Below are 17,484 nucleotides of genomic sequence, written 5' to 3'. Positions count from 1 at the left end.
ACTTTTTCTGACAGAACAATCAAGGATAGCTAGGAACGCAACCTGCATAGCAGAAGGCCACAATTTTATTACATCTTGCTCTATTTTTCAGTGCAACACAATGCAACATTTCGCAACGCAACAATGCAACACAATACAAAGTTTCCTGTCTAAGCAGGGAGTTGGACTAGAAGACCTCCAAGGTCCCTTCCAACTCTGTCATTCTATTCTATTTGATTTCAGAAGGATCTGAAATCCCCTGGCTCAAGTCTCTTTCGCCCCTCCTAGACAAAATGGGCAGCATATAATTTGAATAGTACGGATTATATTAATTTAAAAAAACCCTCTTTCTACTGTAGCCAATGCAACTTTCATTGTCTTCTATCCAAGTATTAAAAACCATGGTCCTGATTGCTTTAACATTCTCCAAGGATGTTGTTTGGAAGGGTGCTCTTCTAATATGCCTAATAAAAGTCTTGTTTCGAAATGCAATTTCTGCATTGGCTTGATTCCACCCAGGAACGGTATGGGAGGGAATAATTGGAAAGAGCCTTGTAATTTGCACCGAAGTCTACAACAATTCTGGACGACAAAACACTTTTCTCCATCTTTTTATTATCTCTTGATCTTTGGTTTCTGGGCCTCCAAACTAAATGGATGCTTTTTCCACCTCGCAAGTTTGGGTGAACCAGGAATCCCATTCAAACCCGGAACCATTCCTTAAGAACCTTCGTTTCTCTGTCGGACCTAACACCGCGGTGCTCTCTTTATGTTTTGACAGGCCGGCTAGGTCCCGCCCTCCCCTGGCAACGCCATTGGCTGCTTTGGACGCTTCAGGCGCCTTCATTGGCTGCCGAAATTCATCCGGGCGGCGCAGGTGGTGGGGATGTGGGGGGAAGAGTCGTCGCGTCGGACGTTGGCCGGCCGGCCGGGAAACACTTGGTAACTATGGAAACGCGGCCTAGTGGGTGCCCTGGGGCCTTGGCTCCCCGAACCGGAGGGCGTTTTTGTTCCCCCAGACTCCGTTTTTTCGGCTAGGGAGGTCTCGAGCGGGGTCCTTTCTTCGGTCCCGCTGGTGGGTGTGTGGATGTCGCACGAAAGGGCGAGGCGCCGGGGAGGGAGCGACTCAGACGATGGCCGGGGAGGCCTCTCCGGCCAGGCGGGCTTTGAAACTACGCGGAGCCCCGACCTTGGCCGAGCTGGTGGGGAATTAGTGGAGCCCAAGTCCAACTAAATTCTGGAGGACTCCAGGTCGGGGAAGGTTCTTTGCTTTTCTCAGGAGGGGCACAAAAAAAAAGGACACCAGCAATGGGTAGAAAGGCGAAGGGAGATGATCATTGTATATTGTTTTATATAATATTGACAACTTTGCATACGTAGATAGTGTAAAATGTAGTCCATTGTCTTATGCTTTATATATATAGCATGCATATTTGCTTGTTTATAGTAATATGTACTTTATAATTTAATTTGTATTTGATTTGGTATGGCTGCCTGCTCCAGAAGACTTTGGACAGCCTACAAAAACTACAAAAATGGTAAAATGGTGAAAATAAATTTACATATTCTCCCTTCTTTTATCTCCCTCTTTCTCTATGTCTCTATGTCTTTATCTATCTATCATCTACCATCTCTCTCTCTCTCTCTCTCTCTCTCTCTCTCTCTGTCTATCTATCTATCTATATCTATTTATCTATCTATCTATCATCTATCTATCTATTTATCTATTTATCTACCTACCTACCTATCTCTATCTACTATCTATCTATCTATCTATCTATCTATCTATCTATCTATCTATCTATCTATCTATCTATCTATCCTTCCTATCTACTTACCTACCTACCTATCTACCTGTCTATCTGTCTATCTGTGTGTGTTTGTGTGTGTCTGTCTATCTATATCTATCTATCCTTCCTTCCTACCTACCTACCAACCTATCTACCTATCTCTACTATCTGTCTGTGTGTGCTTGTGTGTGTCTGTCTATCTATATCTATCTATCTATCTATCTATCTATCTATCTATCTATCTATCTATCTATCTATCTACCTACCTACCTACCTACCTACCTACCTACCTACCTACCTATCCTATCTATCTCTGTCTATATCCACCTACCTACGTCTGTCTGTCCGTCCATCGATCCATCCATCCATCTATAATCTCCATCCCTAGCGTGTGTGCAAATATTGTCTATACTATACGCAGTATCTCTATAGAATGTATAACCATAGCTATATGTATATAGCTAGCACCGTATAGCATAAGATGCAATACATTATAATCAAGGTATATGCATTTATGTATACTTTTTCTTTTCTTTTCCTGCCTGCCCTGCCCTTTGGAACGCAGGAAGTTTATTGGGACTTTGCTGGAAATTCACCGCAGGCGGCTTGCTCTGAAGCTCTTCCTCACAGGAAATCCTTGGAATTGTGGAATTGGATGAGGATGCTTTTCTGAAGACCGTAAAAACCCACAGGATAGGTAGAGTCGGGGTTGGGCAGAATTCCAGCTCTTCCCATCAACCCCTTTCCAAGGCTGAAGGGAAGGCGACGGAAGACCTCCTTTGGGATGTGAGAGAGAAACAACCCCCTCCCCCCCCTTCTCCGATTGCCCTGCAGGGTTGTGGCCATGCCTCCTGGGAAGACGGGGGAGAAAGAGACTTTGGTCCTGCAGTGTGAATGGGAACTCTGCAGCTTTGTTGCCTCGAAGATGGAAGAGTTTTGCGAACACGTTTCGCAGCACCTGCAGCAGCATCTCCAGGGCAAGGAGGAGGAGCATGAGATGGATTCTCTTGGTAAGGGCCACGCAGGGCAGGTTTGGTTCTCCATGTAGCAAAGTCTTCTAGAGTTTGGGGGGCGGGGGGTGAGTTTGTAGGATGCGAGAAACAAAAAACTCTCATATAGAAACAAGGAGACCATGAACAATAAGAAGCATATTTATTTAAAATATATTTATATATTGTCTTTTGCAAAAGGATTCTCCATCATAAAGAAAGAAAGAAAGAAAGAAAGAAAGAAAGAAAGAAAGAAAGAGAGAGAGAGAGAGAGAGAATGTCGGATAGATCCAAAGACATGGTTCGAATACCCACCCCCTTACATAACATTGTTATACTGCAAATTCCTGGACCAGAAATCCCCTTTGGAATTACCCTATCCTCATTTTCCCCATAACAAGACCATCAATCTCATCATGGCAGCTTCCTGATACTTCCTGGTAGAGCCGAGGTGGCGCAGTGGTTAAATGCAGCACTGCAGGCTACTTCAGCTGACTGCAGTTATGCAGTTCGGCTGTTCTCACCGGCTCAGGGTTGACTCAGCCTTCCATCCTTCCGAGGTGGGTGAAATGAGGACCCGGATTGTTGTTGGGGGCAATATGCTGACTCTGTAAACCGCTTAGAGAGGGCTGAAAGCCCTATGAAGTGGTATATAAGTCTAACTGCTATTGCTATACTGACACAGGCTGTTTCTAGTAATGTCACGTTGACCTGGCTTGAAATTTCCCAATCAACTTTATAGCCTTGTTTTTTCCCCAAAAAAACGAATCCTTTATATCATATCTTCATGCAATACAGATGTGCTGCTAGGGTTATGAAAAGAGTAAATATGGAGTCACTCAGGTTCTTTTCTTTTACAAGAATAATCCCGTTTCTCTCCCAAGATATCAAGTTGTGATGCAGGTATATCAAGTTGGATCGCCTGATTGGGGCTATCGCCCTGACTTTTTTGACCTCCTTGGACATCGCTGTGGCTCTTATTTGCTTTTAAGATGAGCTGTGTGGCGCTTCTCTCTGACAATTGGCATAGTGCTTCTCTGCATTCCCTTCCTCCTCCTCCTTAAAAGAATGGATCGATTTCATTAGGAAACCCATACTCTAAATTACCTTTCTGGTTCAGCGCCAGGCAGCCATCCTATTTGTCTGCCTATTTGCAGATAGTCCTGTAAGCCATCGGGGTTTGCTCAAAGCTCCCACTGGAATTGCGAGGGAGACTTTGCAGCCCCCTCACTACCATAGTTAACGCATGTCAGTGTAAAATTGAAGCAGGACAAGGGTGAGAATTGCCTCTCGAATGGTATGGTTGTTGTGCTTTTTAAATTGTGTATTGTTTGGTTCGTCTTTTTTATTCTTTATTTGTACCCCTTCCCTTGACTTGGATTGTGAGCCGCCCTGAGTCCCCTTCGGGGAAAAGGGCGGCATATAAATGAAATAAATTCAATTCAATTCAATTGTTGGCAAGGGACACCTGGAGAAGGCAGGATCAAGCTAAACTGGGTTTGAAAAGTTAGCGAGGGCATGAATCAGCTAAAGAAAGAGGGGGTTAGTTGAGAAAAGTCTGAGAAAGTTATTTTTCCTGGCATCTTTTTAAATTAAAAGCTCTGGGTAACAGCGTTCCATGCGCCTTCGGCATTTAGTCAAGCCGGCCACATGACCATGGAGACGTCTTCAGACAGCGCTGGCTCTTCAGCTTTGAAACGGAGATGAGCACCGCCCCCTAGAGTCGGGAACGACTAGCACATACGTGCGAGGGGAACCTTTACCTTTTAGTATTAAATCAGAAGAGTTTCTGTTTTATAAATCTCACCCAGAAAGGGGAGGGTGACCAAGACCAATTGCTAAGTGGAAATTTGTAATGGAAGTCCGTCTCTCGCAGGTAAGCTTCGTGCTCGCTCTGTGAACTTTCTGTTTTCCCTCCGCAGAAGAATATGCTTGCCTCTGGCAGGAGTGCGGCTTCTGTTCTCCCGAGAGCCCTGCAGAGCTCGTCCGCCATGTTTACTTCCACTGTTACCACACCAAGCTGAAGCAGTGGGGACTCCATGCCTTACGGAGCCAGTCTGACCTGACCGCCTGCCAGCTGGATTTCCAGAGCCGGAACATTATCCCCGAGATCCAAGAGAACTTCCTCTGCCTTTGGGAATACTGTGAGGTGAGAGATGGGATGGGAAGATGGGTGGACTTTCCCAGTGAGGGTGTCACACCTGCCCCGACTTGGGTCCTTAGGAAAGAAAGACTCTCGACTCCCTTGGTGCAAAAGGTATACTTTTACTAAAGACCAAGTGGTTACAGTACAGCAAAGCCAGAACTAATGTTTGCGTGGGAAGGTTTCCCAGTTAACTTTCCTCTTCGCCATTCCTCCCCCCTTGTTATCTGTCTATTGTCCAATTATATTTAAAGGATTTGCTTTGGTAACGGTCTCTGCTCCTGGTAGGCTAGATCAGTGTTTTTCAACCACTGTGCCGCGGCACACTAGTGTGCCGTGACATAGTGTAAGGTGTGCCGTGGGAAAAAGACTTTATATATAGTCAATATAGGCACAGAGTTAAATTTTTTTAACATTTTCTAATGGTGGTGTGCCTTGTGATTTTTTTCATGAAAAAAGTGTGCCTTTGCACAAAAAAGGTTGAAAAACACTGGGCTAGATGATCAGCTATGGTATTTCTCCTCCCAGGCCTCTGGGAGTTGATGTCTCAGGATGGCACAATGAGTAGTTTTGGTTCCCCCCCTTCCTGACAGGGTTCCAAATAACAGCCCCAACGAAAAGGAGGCTCTGAGGCTTGAGATTCCTCAAAGTCCCATTTTATTAGAGATGTCATATTGGCACATCTGGGAAAACCTGAATCTGAAAGCTTCCACATTTTCCCCCACCCAAACGAAAGTTCAAGTCCCATCTCCTGCACCCACATGTCCATCATATGATCCAATCAGGCACCGGCCAAAACTGGAGATGCCTCCTAATCACACCATCGCAGCTGCAGGCCAAGATGACCTTGACTTTCTGAGAAAGAATGTTATTTTGACTACATATCACCCACACTCTGTATAATCCCCCCCTCCCATTTCCCCACAATAGAAACTGTGGCAGGTCTGAAGTCTTAAAGGTAAAAGGTGACACTTCCCTGGGATTTCAGCAATTCCTCCTCCCCCCACACCCAATAGTTTACGACAGGCTGGCATCTAGCAAAGCGAGATTGAAGCCGAAGCTCCAGGTGGCAGTTGTGTCAGATGTATTGTGTTGAGTGTGTCCACTGCACAGTGCAAGGATGGACAACCAGCTTCTGAGGTTGAGACAGATTCTTGGCGCACTGTGATGACTACGGGATGGACCCGAGTACATCGCTTTATCAGACCAAAACGAATGGTATAAATTATTGAAGAGATTATGCAAACATGTCCTCTTCTCCCTCCAATTATCCTGAAAACAATGCAGGAACGTTTTTGGAACACTCCCAGTTCCCCCAGTTTAAATTTGAATTATCAGAAGCATCGTTCTGAAATGCGTATAAAATAGTGTGCCTGTGGAAGATATACTTGGAATATTTTTTGTATTTAATAAATAACTATATCTCTAGGGACGCATTTTATATACATAACATAAGTTATAAATAAGATATATAACTATATCTCGTAGGGACATGGTGGCTCAATAGCTAAGACGATGAGTTTGTCGATCATAAAGGTCCGCAATTCGGCGGTTTGAATCCCTAGCGCCGCATAACGGAGTAAGCTCCCGTTCCTTGTCCCAGCTTCTGCCAACCTAGCAGTTTGAAAGCAGTTGTAAAAACGCAAGTAGAAAAATAGGGACCACCTTTGGTGGGAAGGTAACAAGATTCCGTGTGCCTTCAATATTTAGTCATGCTGGCCACATGACCACGGAGAAATCTTTGGACAGCGCTGGCTCTTTGGCTTTGAAGTGGAGATGAGCACGACCACCTCTCAAGAAATTTAGTGAATGGAGCCATGTTAAGGAGGACACAGATTATTGTTAGCCAGCTTTTAAAGATTAAGTCTCCCCCAAGGTGGAGTGGGGTGTGTTTAAACTTCCATGTGTCTGCAGAGCTACTGAATGACTCCTGGATGGGATTTATTAAGCTTTTAGAAAATGCAATATGGATTTACGGGAATAACATCCTTTAATGCAGGGGCCTCCAACCTTGGCAACTTTACGTCTTAAAGTTGCCAATAGCAGTAGCCCTTAGACTTATATACCGCTTCACAGTGCTTTACAGCCCTCTCTAAGTAGTTTACAAAGTCAGCCTATTGCCCCCAACAATCTGGGTCCTCATTTTACCCACCTCGAAAGGACGGAAGCTGAGTCAACCTTGAGTCTGGTGAGGATCGAACTGCCAAATTGCAGGCAGCCGGCAGTCAGCAGAAGCCTCCTGCAGTACTGCACTTTAACCACTGCGCCACCGTGGCTCACGGCCCAAGGTTGGAGACCCCTGCTTTATTCATTTCATTTCATTCATTTTATTATATTTATATGCCGCCCTTTTCCCCGGAGGGGACTCAGGGCGGCTAACAAATCAAATCAGGGAAGGGGGGGGTACAGACAAAAAATAAAAAACGAAACATAACAATACATAATTTAAAAACACACAACAGTCATACCATTTGAAACGGGGGCAGCAGCTCTTTAGCCCCAGGCCTGTCGGAACAGCCAGGTTTTAAGGGCTTTGCGGAAGGCCTGGAGGGTGGTGAGGGTTCGAATCTCCACGGGGAGCTCGTTCCAAAGGGTCGGAGCAGCCACAGAGAAGGCTCTCCTCCGGGTAGTCGCCAGTCGGCACTGGCCGGCGGATGGAATTCGGAGGAGGCCTAATCTGTGGGATCTAATCGGTCTAGTGGAGGTGATTGGCAGCAGGCGGTCTCTTAATGGCTCTATTTATTTGTTGATCAAGCGGGTGAATGCTCAGAATATATCCTTCCTTTTCTTGTCCCCCCCACCACCACCAGCGAGCTTTCGATAACCCTGAGTGGTTCTACAGGCACGTGGAAGACCACAGTTTCTGCGCGGAGTACAAGGCGATTGGAAAGGAGATCCACGTGGTCTTCTGTGGCTGGAAAGGTAAGAATTGATCTTGAATTACAGAACCTTTGCTGGTTGAGTTCTTCCTCTTTTTTGTTAAACTGCTCAAACGTTTCCTGTTATCTTGAGGCAAAATTAAAACAAGAAAAGTGCTCTTACAATGCCGATAGATGCAGGTTGTCGTTAACTCTTTTAGTGTCCATTTGAAGTTACAACAGCACTGGAAAAAAGTTGCTTAGAACTGGCCCTCACACTTAACGGCCGTTGCACCATCCTCACGGTAACCTGATCAGCCACCTTCCTTAGCAACGGAAATTCTGTTCCCAATAATGGCCATAAGTTGAGGACTGCCTGTATGCATATTGCATTAAAAAAACTACCTGGTGTGCATTTTAAAAAAATGCAATCTATAAATACTATTTCTATGAGTCACACGCTTTATCATCTATTTGTTTTCCCCGGTGAAATGTTTCTTACCTCAGGGCAAATAAATAAATACACTCAAAACATTTCATCTTGTGACTGTTAGGCAATTTCTGAGAGGAGAAGCCTCCTCCTCCTCCTCCTCCTCTTCATGCAGATTAAAAAAAGAAATGAAAAATCCATTAAAAAAATTCCTCAAAATCCATTTTAAAACAGTTCCTCAAAATCAAAAGCTAATGGTAGAATTACAGGGTTTCTAAAATTCCTGCCAAGCTCAAAGCCAAAAGCCAAAAAGATTTTGGCTGGCACCGGCTTGGAACGCTCAAGCATTGTTCCTTTGTTCCAGAGTGCGACTGCACCTTCAAAGGCCGATGTAAGTTGCGGGAACATCTGCGCAGCCACACCCAGGAGAAGGTGGTAGCATGTCCCACCTGTGGTGGCATGTTCTCCAACAACACCAAGTTCTTTGATCACATCCGCCGTCAGACGGCTCTCGAGCGTGAGTACCTCAGCTCCGTCATCACATTTAGCCCCGGAACCGTACAAGGGGGGGTCAGGCTTGCTAACCAACATGAGTTTGGGTCTGGTTAAGGTTTGAGTTGTAAACCCTAGGAAGGAAGGGAGTGGAAGAGAGAGAGAGCAAATTGTGTGTGCTCACTGAGTTTGGCTATTTTCTTGCAAACGTTTCATTACCTGGCTAGGTTACATCATCAGTGCTAAAAGGGTGGAGGTTTTGCTCTTTGTTTATGCACAAGTGGCCTGCCCTGTCAGTGTTGATGGGAGTGTTGTTTCCTTCTTGGTAGTCCCTTGATTTGCCCGTTGTTTCCTGCTTGATTGTGTGTCTGGTATTAATCTTGATATTAATCTCCGCTAATCTCTGGTGAGGAGGTGTTTGTTTCCTTTTTAGAATTTTTTTATTGCCTCTTTTAAATGGTATGCGGATGCTGTTTATCTCAGTGTGCCTGTTGATGGCTAATTTGTCTGAATGCTCAGCTTCCAGGAATCCTCTAGGATTTTTGGACTCGCCTTGATCTAGGATGCTATTCCCTAGTTAAAACTGTGATGAAGTCTGTCTCCGTGTTGTGAACTTAAGGAGAAATTGCCCTGAGCAGTTGCTGATACAGATTCTCTCCAAATGAGAGAAAGGAGGAGTGGGAAGGGGAGAGTGGAGAAGGAGAGAGGAAGGGGAAGTAGAGAAGGATGACAGAGGGAAGACAGGAGGTAGGGAGAGGGAGGAGGGGAAGAAAGCGATGGATAAGGTACAAATAGGGTGTATGGAGAGCAGAGGAGCCAATAATTGTTTTTGGGAGCTGACGGGGAATTGATGTAAACATTTAATAATAATAGTATCCATGTGATTATATGTTATGAAAATGGAAAAATAAAAATATGGGGGGAAAAAAGGATTCTCTCCAAATGAGACGTCTCCTTCAGTTTCTGCCTCTGCTTCACAGAACAGCGATTCCAATGCTCTCACTGCTCAAAAAGGTTTGCTACGGAGAGACTGTTGAGGGATCATATGAGGAATCACGGTAAGGTGCCACCAAGAAGCTTCCCCCCCCCCCCCCCAAAAAAAACCCCTCCTCCTTTCCTCTCCTCTTGGTGAACTTTCCCTCCAGGAATGACCTTTTTTTTTAACATGTCTGTGCCTCTGTTTCCCTGAGCAGTCAACCACTACAAGTGCCCACTCTGCGACATGACCTGCCCTCTGCCCTCCTCACTGCGCAACCACATCCGCTTCAGGCACAGCGAGGAGCGCCCGTACAAGTGCAACTATTGCGACCACAGGTAAGCCCAGAGGCCCGGTGGGAGATGGCGCTGGGCCGGGTCTCGGGGAAGGAGAGCGTTCTCCAAAGCCAAATCCTCCTGCTGATTCTTTGCCACTGTCATAACTCGGAGCGGACTTCCTGTAGGATTCAGCAGAAGAGGCGACATTAGGGGGAGGTTAGCTGTTGGGCAGTTGTCCCCACTCAGAGGGTTTGTAAAACTACTTACAGATTATCAAGAGTTGGAAGGGGCCTTGTAGGTCATCTATAGCAATAGGAATAGCAGTCAGACTTATATACCGCTTCATAGGGCTTTCAGCCCTCTCTACGCCGTTTACAGAGTCAGCATATCGCCCCCAACAACAATCCGGGTCCTCATTTTACCCACCTCGGAAGGATGGAAGGCTGAGTCAACCCTGAGCCGGTGAGATTTGAACAGCCGAACTGCAGAACTGCAGTCAGCTGAAATAGCCTGCAGTGCTGCATTTAACCACTGCGCCACCTCGGCTCTGCAACCCCCTGCCCAAGCAGGAGACCCTACACCATTTCTGACAAATGGCAGTCCAGTCTCTTCTTGAAAGCCTCCAGTGATGAAGCTTCCGAAGGCAACTTCTGTTCCATGGGTTGATTGTTCTCACTGTCAGGAAATTTCTCCTTATTTCTAGGTTGATTCCATCCATTATTCCTTGTCTGGTCTTCGGGTGCTTTGGAGAATAGCTTGACCCCCTTCCTCCTCTCTGTGGCAGCCCCTCAAATATTGGAAGGGTGCTGTCCTGTCTCCCCTGGTCCTTCTCTTCCCTAGACTAGCCAGGCCCAGTTCCTGCAACTGTTCGTCGTATGTTTTAGTCTCCAGTCCCCTAAAATCATCCTGGTTGCTCTTCTCTGAACTTTTTCTAGAGTCTCAACATCTTTTTTTATAGCGTGGTGACCAAAACTGGAGGCAGTACACTAGGTGCGGTCTTACTAAGTCTTTACAGAGGGGTATTAGTACCTCCCTTGATCTTGATTGTATCAAGTGGATTGTATCAAGAGGATTTGTCTTGGTGTATAATGTCATTGTGATAGGAAGAGACAACTCTGGCCTGCTTTTGGTAATAGCCAGGATGATAATGGTGGCAACATGAAGAAGCGAGTATACATACATTCTTGGACTTCAGTAAGGCATTTGATAAGGTAGACCGTAACCTACTACTAGAAAGTAGAAGAATGTGGGTTAGACAGCATCACAACCAGATGGATTCGTAACTGGCTGACCAACCGCACTCAACGTGTCGTCCTCAATGGAACTGCATCTCCATGGAGGGAAGTATGCAGTGGAGGACCCCAAGGCTCTGTTTTAGGCCCAGGACTCTTCAACATCTTCATCAATGATTTGGATGAGGGAATAAATGGGGAACTCGTCAAATTTGCAGATGACACCAAGCTGGCAGGAATAGCCAACACTCCAAAAGACAGGCTTAAGATACAGAAGGATCTTGACAAACTTGAACATTGGGCACTATCTAATAAAATGAAATTCAATGGTGAAAAGAGTAAGGTTCTACATTTAGGCAAGAGAAACGAAATGCACAGATACAGTATAGGTGGTACCTGGCTCAACAGTAGTAACTGTGAGAGGGATCCTGGAGTCCTAGTGGACAATCATTTAAATAGGAGCCAGCTGTGTGCAACAGCTGCCAAAAAAGCCAACACAGTTCTAGGCTGCATCAACAGAGGGAGAGAATCAAGATCATGTGAAGTGTTAATACCACTTTATCAGGCCTTGGTAAGGCCACACTTGGAATACGGCATCCAGTTTTGGTCACCACGTTGTGAAAAAGATGTGGAGACTCTAGAAAGAGTGCAGAGAAGAGCAACAAAGAGGATTAGGGGACTGGAGAATAAAACATAATTAAGAACGGTTGCAGGAACTGGGTATGTCTAGTTTAATGAAAAGAAGGACCAGGGGAGACATGATAGCAGTCTTCCAATATCTCAGGGGTTGCCCCAAAGAAGAGGGAGTCAAGCTATTCCCCAGGGCACCTGAGGGCAGAACAAGAAGCAATGGGTGGAAACTAATCAAGGAGAGAAGCAACTTAGAACTGAGGAGAGAATTTCCTGACAGTGAGAACAATTAATCAGTGGAACAGAAGTTGCCTCCAGAAGTTGTGAATGCCCCAACACTGGAAGTCTTTAAGAAGATGTTGCATAACCATTTGTCTGAAACGGTATCAGGTTTCCTGCCTAGGCAGGGGGTTGGACTAGAAGACCTCCTAGGTCCCTTCCAACTCTGCTATTGTATTGTATTTTATGACTTCTGATTGCTGCCGTCTTGCATGCCGCAACATTGTCCTGTTTGCGCCAGGATTTAAAATACTCTCTCTGCATGATCCGTCCACAGCTGTAAGAACCTGATCGATCTACGGAAGCACTTGGACACCCATAGCAAAGAGCCAGCCTACCGCTGTGAGTTCGAAGCCTGCGACTTCAGCGCCCGATCCCTCTGCTCCATCAAACTGCACTACAAAAAGGTCCATGAGGTGAGAAGGAAGTGGACGGCAGTCCCGGAGCCTGGGGCGCGGTGTCTGAGTCGAAGGAGAAAAGCCGGGTGGTTACAGAAGCTTCAGAAGCTTTGCAGAACGAATCTTCAGACGCAGCTTGGGCTGGCAGATTAGAAGCCGAAGCAGCTACCGTTTCGTTTCCCAAGGGACATTGTCTGAATCACCTCCATACAAATATCAAGAGAATTTCCAAAAATTTGCTGCTTCTGGGAATTTCGAGTTCTTCCAACGCTCATTTTTTTTCTTTCTTTCTTTCTTTCTTTCTTTCTTTCTTTCTTTCTTTCTTTCTTTCTCTTTCTTTCCTTCCTTCCCCTCCTCCTCCTCCTCTCTTCCTTCTTTCTTTCTTCCTCCTTCATTTTTCTTTTTTCCTCCTACTCTTCCTTTCTTCATCCTCCTTTTTCTTTTTTCTTCTTTCTCCTCCTCATTGTTGGTTGCCTAGTCAGTCAGATGTTTAGACTTGATCTGGCCCTTGTCTACTTACTCAGACCTTCTCAAGAACCTGGGATAGGCAAATGTTGCTGTTTAATAACACTAAAGCTGTTCTGTTACTATTACTATTATTATTTCTATACTTAGAAATCCAACGTATTGTTCACAGAATCCACACACTTGCTTTGCAAACAGAACAGCCAAAACTGGATTCTTTGAAGTTGCGGAATTTCAGGTGTAGGTGGAGAAAATGCACCGTCTAACCATTTCTCTCTTTCTTTGTCCTGCTCCTGCAGGGCGATTCAGAGCCCAGGTATAAGTGCCACGTCTGTGACAAATGTTTCACCCGCGGGAACAACCTGACCGTCCACCTCAGGAAGAAGCACCAGTTCAAGTGGCCGTCAGGTCACCCTCGTTTCAGGTACACCAGGGTAGGGCGGGCCTGAAACACCTGGCAGGGTTCCAAATAGCGTCCGAAAGTAAATCAGAGTCCGAGGCAAAGTATTGCTCAAAGTCCCAATTTATTAAGAGAGCCACGTTGGCACATCGGGGAAAACCCGAATCTGAGCTTCCTAGGTTTTTCCCACCCAGTTGAAAGTTCAAGATCTTTCCCCCCACACCCACAAGTCCATCCCATGGTCCAATCTCCCACTGCCATGCTGGCAGCTTCCACCCATCCGGTCAGGTGCAGAGGTGCAGAGACAAAGGATGACCTTGGCTTTCTAGAAAGAATGTTGTTATGGCTACATAGCATCTAACTCCATACGATCCCCTCCTCCCATTTTCCCACAATAATTGGTGGTTTTGGGGCCCTGTTGAGAGGGGATGAACTTCAGCATACCGGGAGAAACTGACTTGTTGTTAAGCTGCTGGCAGAAGACCTCTTTGCCCAAAGACCTTCTGCAGATCAGTTCCACTTTCTCACTTCAGCCCAGAGGTGGGATTCAGCCGGTTTGGTAGTGGAAATCGCGGGTTGGCCCACACACCTGCCCCGGCTCCTATTTAGGCACGTTTTTAAGTCATGCACATGTGTGTAAGCCGCACATGCACTCACATTTGTGAACTGGTAAGGAAAGTAAGCAGATGCCACCCCTACTTCAGCCGCTCTCCTCAAAAGGAAAAGGAGAGGAGGGGATTTCATAACCCCCTCCATCACATTCCTCCAAAGAATTAATTAAATCTCAGGACAGCTGGAAGATCAGCTCAAAATCTGACCGGTTTGCAAACGATTAACGAGACAAGCCAGGATATTTTTGGAGAAGCAGATTGTTTGTCGGAACATCCCTGAAGCAAATTGTGCCGTCCTCAAATGGAGCAGGCGAGTTAACAAAAGAAAATGTTTGCCGTTGATTAAACCCTGGCGGTTTGGATAGGCCGGTTAATTCCGATATGGGTCGGGTTTGTATCTTATTATCTCTTGGTGGCCTTACCTCTGTATCAAAGGGAAGCTGGAGTGACTTGTGACACATTCCCAGTGAGGCAGGTTTGAGAGTTTGTGACCTCTGCCATGTTGCGGCGAAGAAGAGAGAAGTGAAGCCTGCAGGAATTGGAAGAAGAGTGTGTAAGAAGACAGTTGGCACCCTTCCTGCTGTCCTCTAGAACAGGGGTGTCAACTTCAAGGCCCATGGGCCAAATCCGGCCCTCAATGTTGTCGGATCTGCCCCGTGGAGCCATCCTGGAAAACAAGGGGCCGGCCCACGTTGCTTCCTCCCAGTCTACCCAATGCAAAGAGGAAAAATGCCAGCAGTTTCGGGAGTGGCGTCAGGCTGGCCACGCCCATCCAATTGCCACACACACACACACTGCCCCCAAAGTCAACCACAGCCCTGATGTGGCCCTCAATGAAATTGAATTTGACACCCCTGCTCTAGAAGCATTAGATGAGGATACTGGAATTACCATATATTCCGGAGTATAGGATGCACCTTTCCCCCCCAAAAAAGAGGGCAAAAATCTGGGTGTGTCTTATACACGGAATACAGCATTTTTGGCCTCATGACACCCCCCCCCCTTTGCAAAAATGGACATGTAGAGGGTTTGGGAGGCCTACAAAGTGCTCCTGGGGGCTGGGGAGGGCAAAAATGAGTGAGTAATGGGCCATTTGTTACTTGTTTTTGCCCCCCAGCCCCCAGGGGCATTCTACAAGTCTCCCAAAGTCTATGCATGCCCCGTTTTTGGCAAAAAAAAAATGGCCCTGTTTTTTGCTTGTTTTTGCGCCCCCAGGAGAACTATGTGGGTCTCTCAAACTCTCTTCATGCCCTGTTTTTCACAAAAAAAGAAGGCATACAAAGGGTTTGGGAGGCTTGCAGAGTGCAAAACCTTTTTTTAAATTTTCCTCTTCAAAATCTTGGTGCGTCTTATACTTTGAAAAATACGGCATTTCTCTTTCACCAGGGTTGAGCCTCTTCGTGTTTCTTTTTTTTAATAAATGCCTGGCAAGGCGGAGAAAAACGTAGATCCTTCTCTCCTTGTGCTAAGATTTATGGGCAACTCAAATATTTTCTGAAGAAGTGGCACAATAGCAGCTTCGAAACTGTGTGGGTGTTCACCAGCTTTTGGTAATCAAGGGTGCTGGGATGCCAAGAACTAGCCAACACCCTGGCATGGTTCCCCGCTAATCCCAGCCTCTGCCACCTCATCTAGGTACAAAGAACACGAGGATGGGTACATGCGCCTTCAGCTGGTGAGGTACGAAAGCGTGGAACTGACAGAGCAGCTTCTGAAGGACCGGGAGAAGCAGGGAGAGTCGCTGGATGACGCAGCCCAGTGCGTGGTGCTGGCCGGGTCGGAAGGCGGCTTACAGGGCATCATCCTGGACTCGCCCACAGAGGAGCCGACAGAGGCCGATTTGCCAGCTCCTCTGCCAACCGAGAGCTCCGTCCCGTTGAGTGCCAACGAGTCTCCGGACGGCGATCCGAGCGCCCCTCCCAGCCCGATCATCCGGGTGGTGAATAGGACCAACGAGCACGGAGAGAGCGAGACAGTTTACTACGTGATGGCCAACGCCCCCTCGGAGACCCGGGCAGCTGTGCCTAGCGGGCTCGTTCCAGAGCCAGAGGAGAACGTGATGGACAGGCTGCAGAAGACAGCCGAGGAACTGGGCATTCAGATTCTCTGAGGCTACACCCCCCCCCCCCGCGCGTGGCACCCCCGGGGTCTCACCCTGGGTGGACCTTCCGAATTTGCCAGCGCAAATCGGATTGCTTGCCAAAATGGACTTTCTTGAAACGGAGGTGAGAGCTGGATGGAAGGCTTCCCACAAGAGAGAAATACACACACAAACACCCACACACAAGCCCTTTGTTGGCTCCCTTCAACCGAGGATCTGGTTTGCACATACCTCAAGTCAGGGGTAATCTGGTAAGGGAAGCTTTAAGGCAGTTCCTCTGGAAAGGGGCGGACTTGAGACAGAAACTTTGGTGGTTGGGTCAGGCCTCTTGCTTCAGAGCCTCCTGGCCACACGATGTCTACCTGTCCGTATTTGAAGAGCTGGCCATTCCAAGAAGCTAACTTCACCCCCTTGGAAGCCTCGTCCTTTTGATTCTCACTCCTGGTCGGTCCGACGTGGTGCTGTGCAGACTCTTAAAATCTCCATCTCCGTCTCTACGGTTGGTTTGCCCATCAGCAGCGCCACAAAGCCCCACTCGCATCCCTCCTCAGAGGGCCTTCTGCCCCAGATCATCCCCCAGGGGAAACTCGGGGGGCCCTTCTCCCTCACGGGCCCCTACTCCCAGGGTGTGTGTGACGAGCCCATTGTCCCGGCTGTTGCTCCATAATTCACGGCTGCTTCGCCTTCTTGGCAAAACTCCTTCCTTCGTTGCCCTCGGGGCAGGGAAGTCGTGAAGCAGCAGTTTCCTTCCCACAGTCATCACACAGCAAGAGATTGTGTTGTAATTCCCTCCTGCGTCACGAGGAAGGAGAGAGAGGACAAAAAAGGGAGTTGATTCTTGCCAGGGGGCAATCTCCCATATTGGGGTCCCAGCTCCTGGGTCACAAAGTTTACGTTGTGTTGACTTTCAGAAATAAAGACACACCAACAAAACCCAAGTTTTGTGTCGTACGATCTTTGTGCGGGCCGTCCCCAACTCACAAAACTTCACTTAGCGGCCGTTGGAAGTTGCAACAGCAGTGAAAAAAGAGATTTAACAACCGTGTTTCACACAACGGTTGCAGTATTCTCGTGGTCCCTTGACCAAAATTCAGACGCTTGGCAACTGGCTCACATTTACGACGGTTGCAGCAGGGGGAGGGGAGTGTCACGCGATCCCCTTTTGCGACCTTCGGGCCAGCAAAGTCCACGGGGGAAGCCAAATCCACTTAACAACCTTGTCACTAACTTGAACCATTTGCAGGGATTCGCTTAACCGTGTCCGAGAAATCGTAAAACGGGGCAAAGAAATAGCAGTAGCAATAGCAGTTAGACTTATATACCGCTTCATAGGGCTTTCAGCCCTCTCTAAGCGGTTTACAGAGTCAGCATATTGCCCCCAACAACAATCCGGGTCCTGATTTTGCCCACCTCGGAAGGATGGAAGGCTGAGT

At 47.0% G+C, this 17,484-nt stretch overlaps 1 protein-coding gene across 4 annotated transcripts; it reads left to right on the top strand.

Moving 5' to 3' along the window:
- The first annotated feature begins 851 nt into the window (after window positions 1-851).
- On the top strand, window positions 852-16,971 carry HINFP (histone H4 transcription factor). Of its 4 annotated transcripts, XM_032229947.1 has the most exons (11): window positions 928-1,054; window positions 2,335-2,466; window positions 2,604-2,779; window positions 4,681-4,907; window positions 7,712-7,823; window positions 8,554-8,706; window positions 9,662-9,739; window positions 9,875-9,995; window positions 12,354-12,492; window positions 13,239-13,363; window positions 15,586-16,971. In XM_032229947.1, exons 3-11 carry the CDS (start codon window positions 2,614-2,616, stop codon window positions 16,058-16,060), a joined length of 1,596 nt encoding a protein of 531 aa, XP_032085838.1. In that variant the 5' UTR covers window positions 928-1,054; window positions 2,335-2,466; window positions 2,604-2,613; the 3' UTR covers window positions 16,061-16,971. The 4 variants fall into 4 exon arrangements, with proteins under 4 accessions (XP_032085837.1, XP_032085838.1, XP_032085836.1 ...); XM_032229946.1 differs by lacking the exon at window positions 928-1,054 and adding an exon at window positions 852-921 and having other exon boundaries at window positions 2,335-2,779; XM_032229945.1 differs by having other exon boundaries at window positions 2,335-2,779.
- Window positions 16,972-17,484: the final 513 nt, after the last annotated feature.

Source organism: Thamnophis elegans, chromosome 13 (assembly GCF_009769535.1).
Source record: "Thamnophis elegans isolate rThaEle1 chromosome 13, rThaEle1.pri, whole genome shotgun sequence".
NCBI lineage: Eukaryota > Metazoa > Chordata > Lepidosauria > Squamata > Colubridae > Thamnophis > Thamnophis elegans.
The sequence above is the reverse complement of the archived record's forward strand: the minus strand, read 5'-3'. Positions and strand labels throughout refer to the sequence as shown.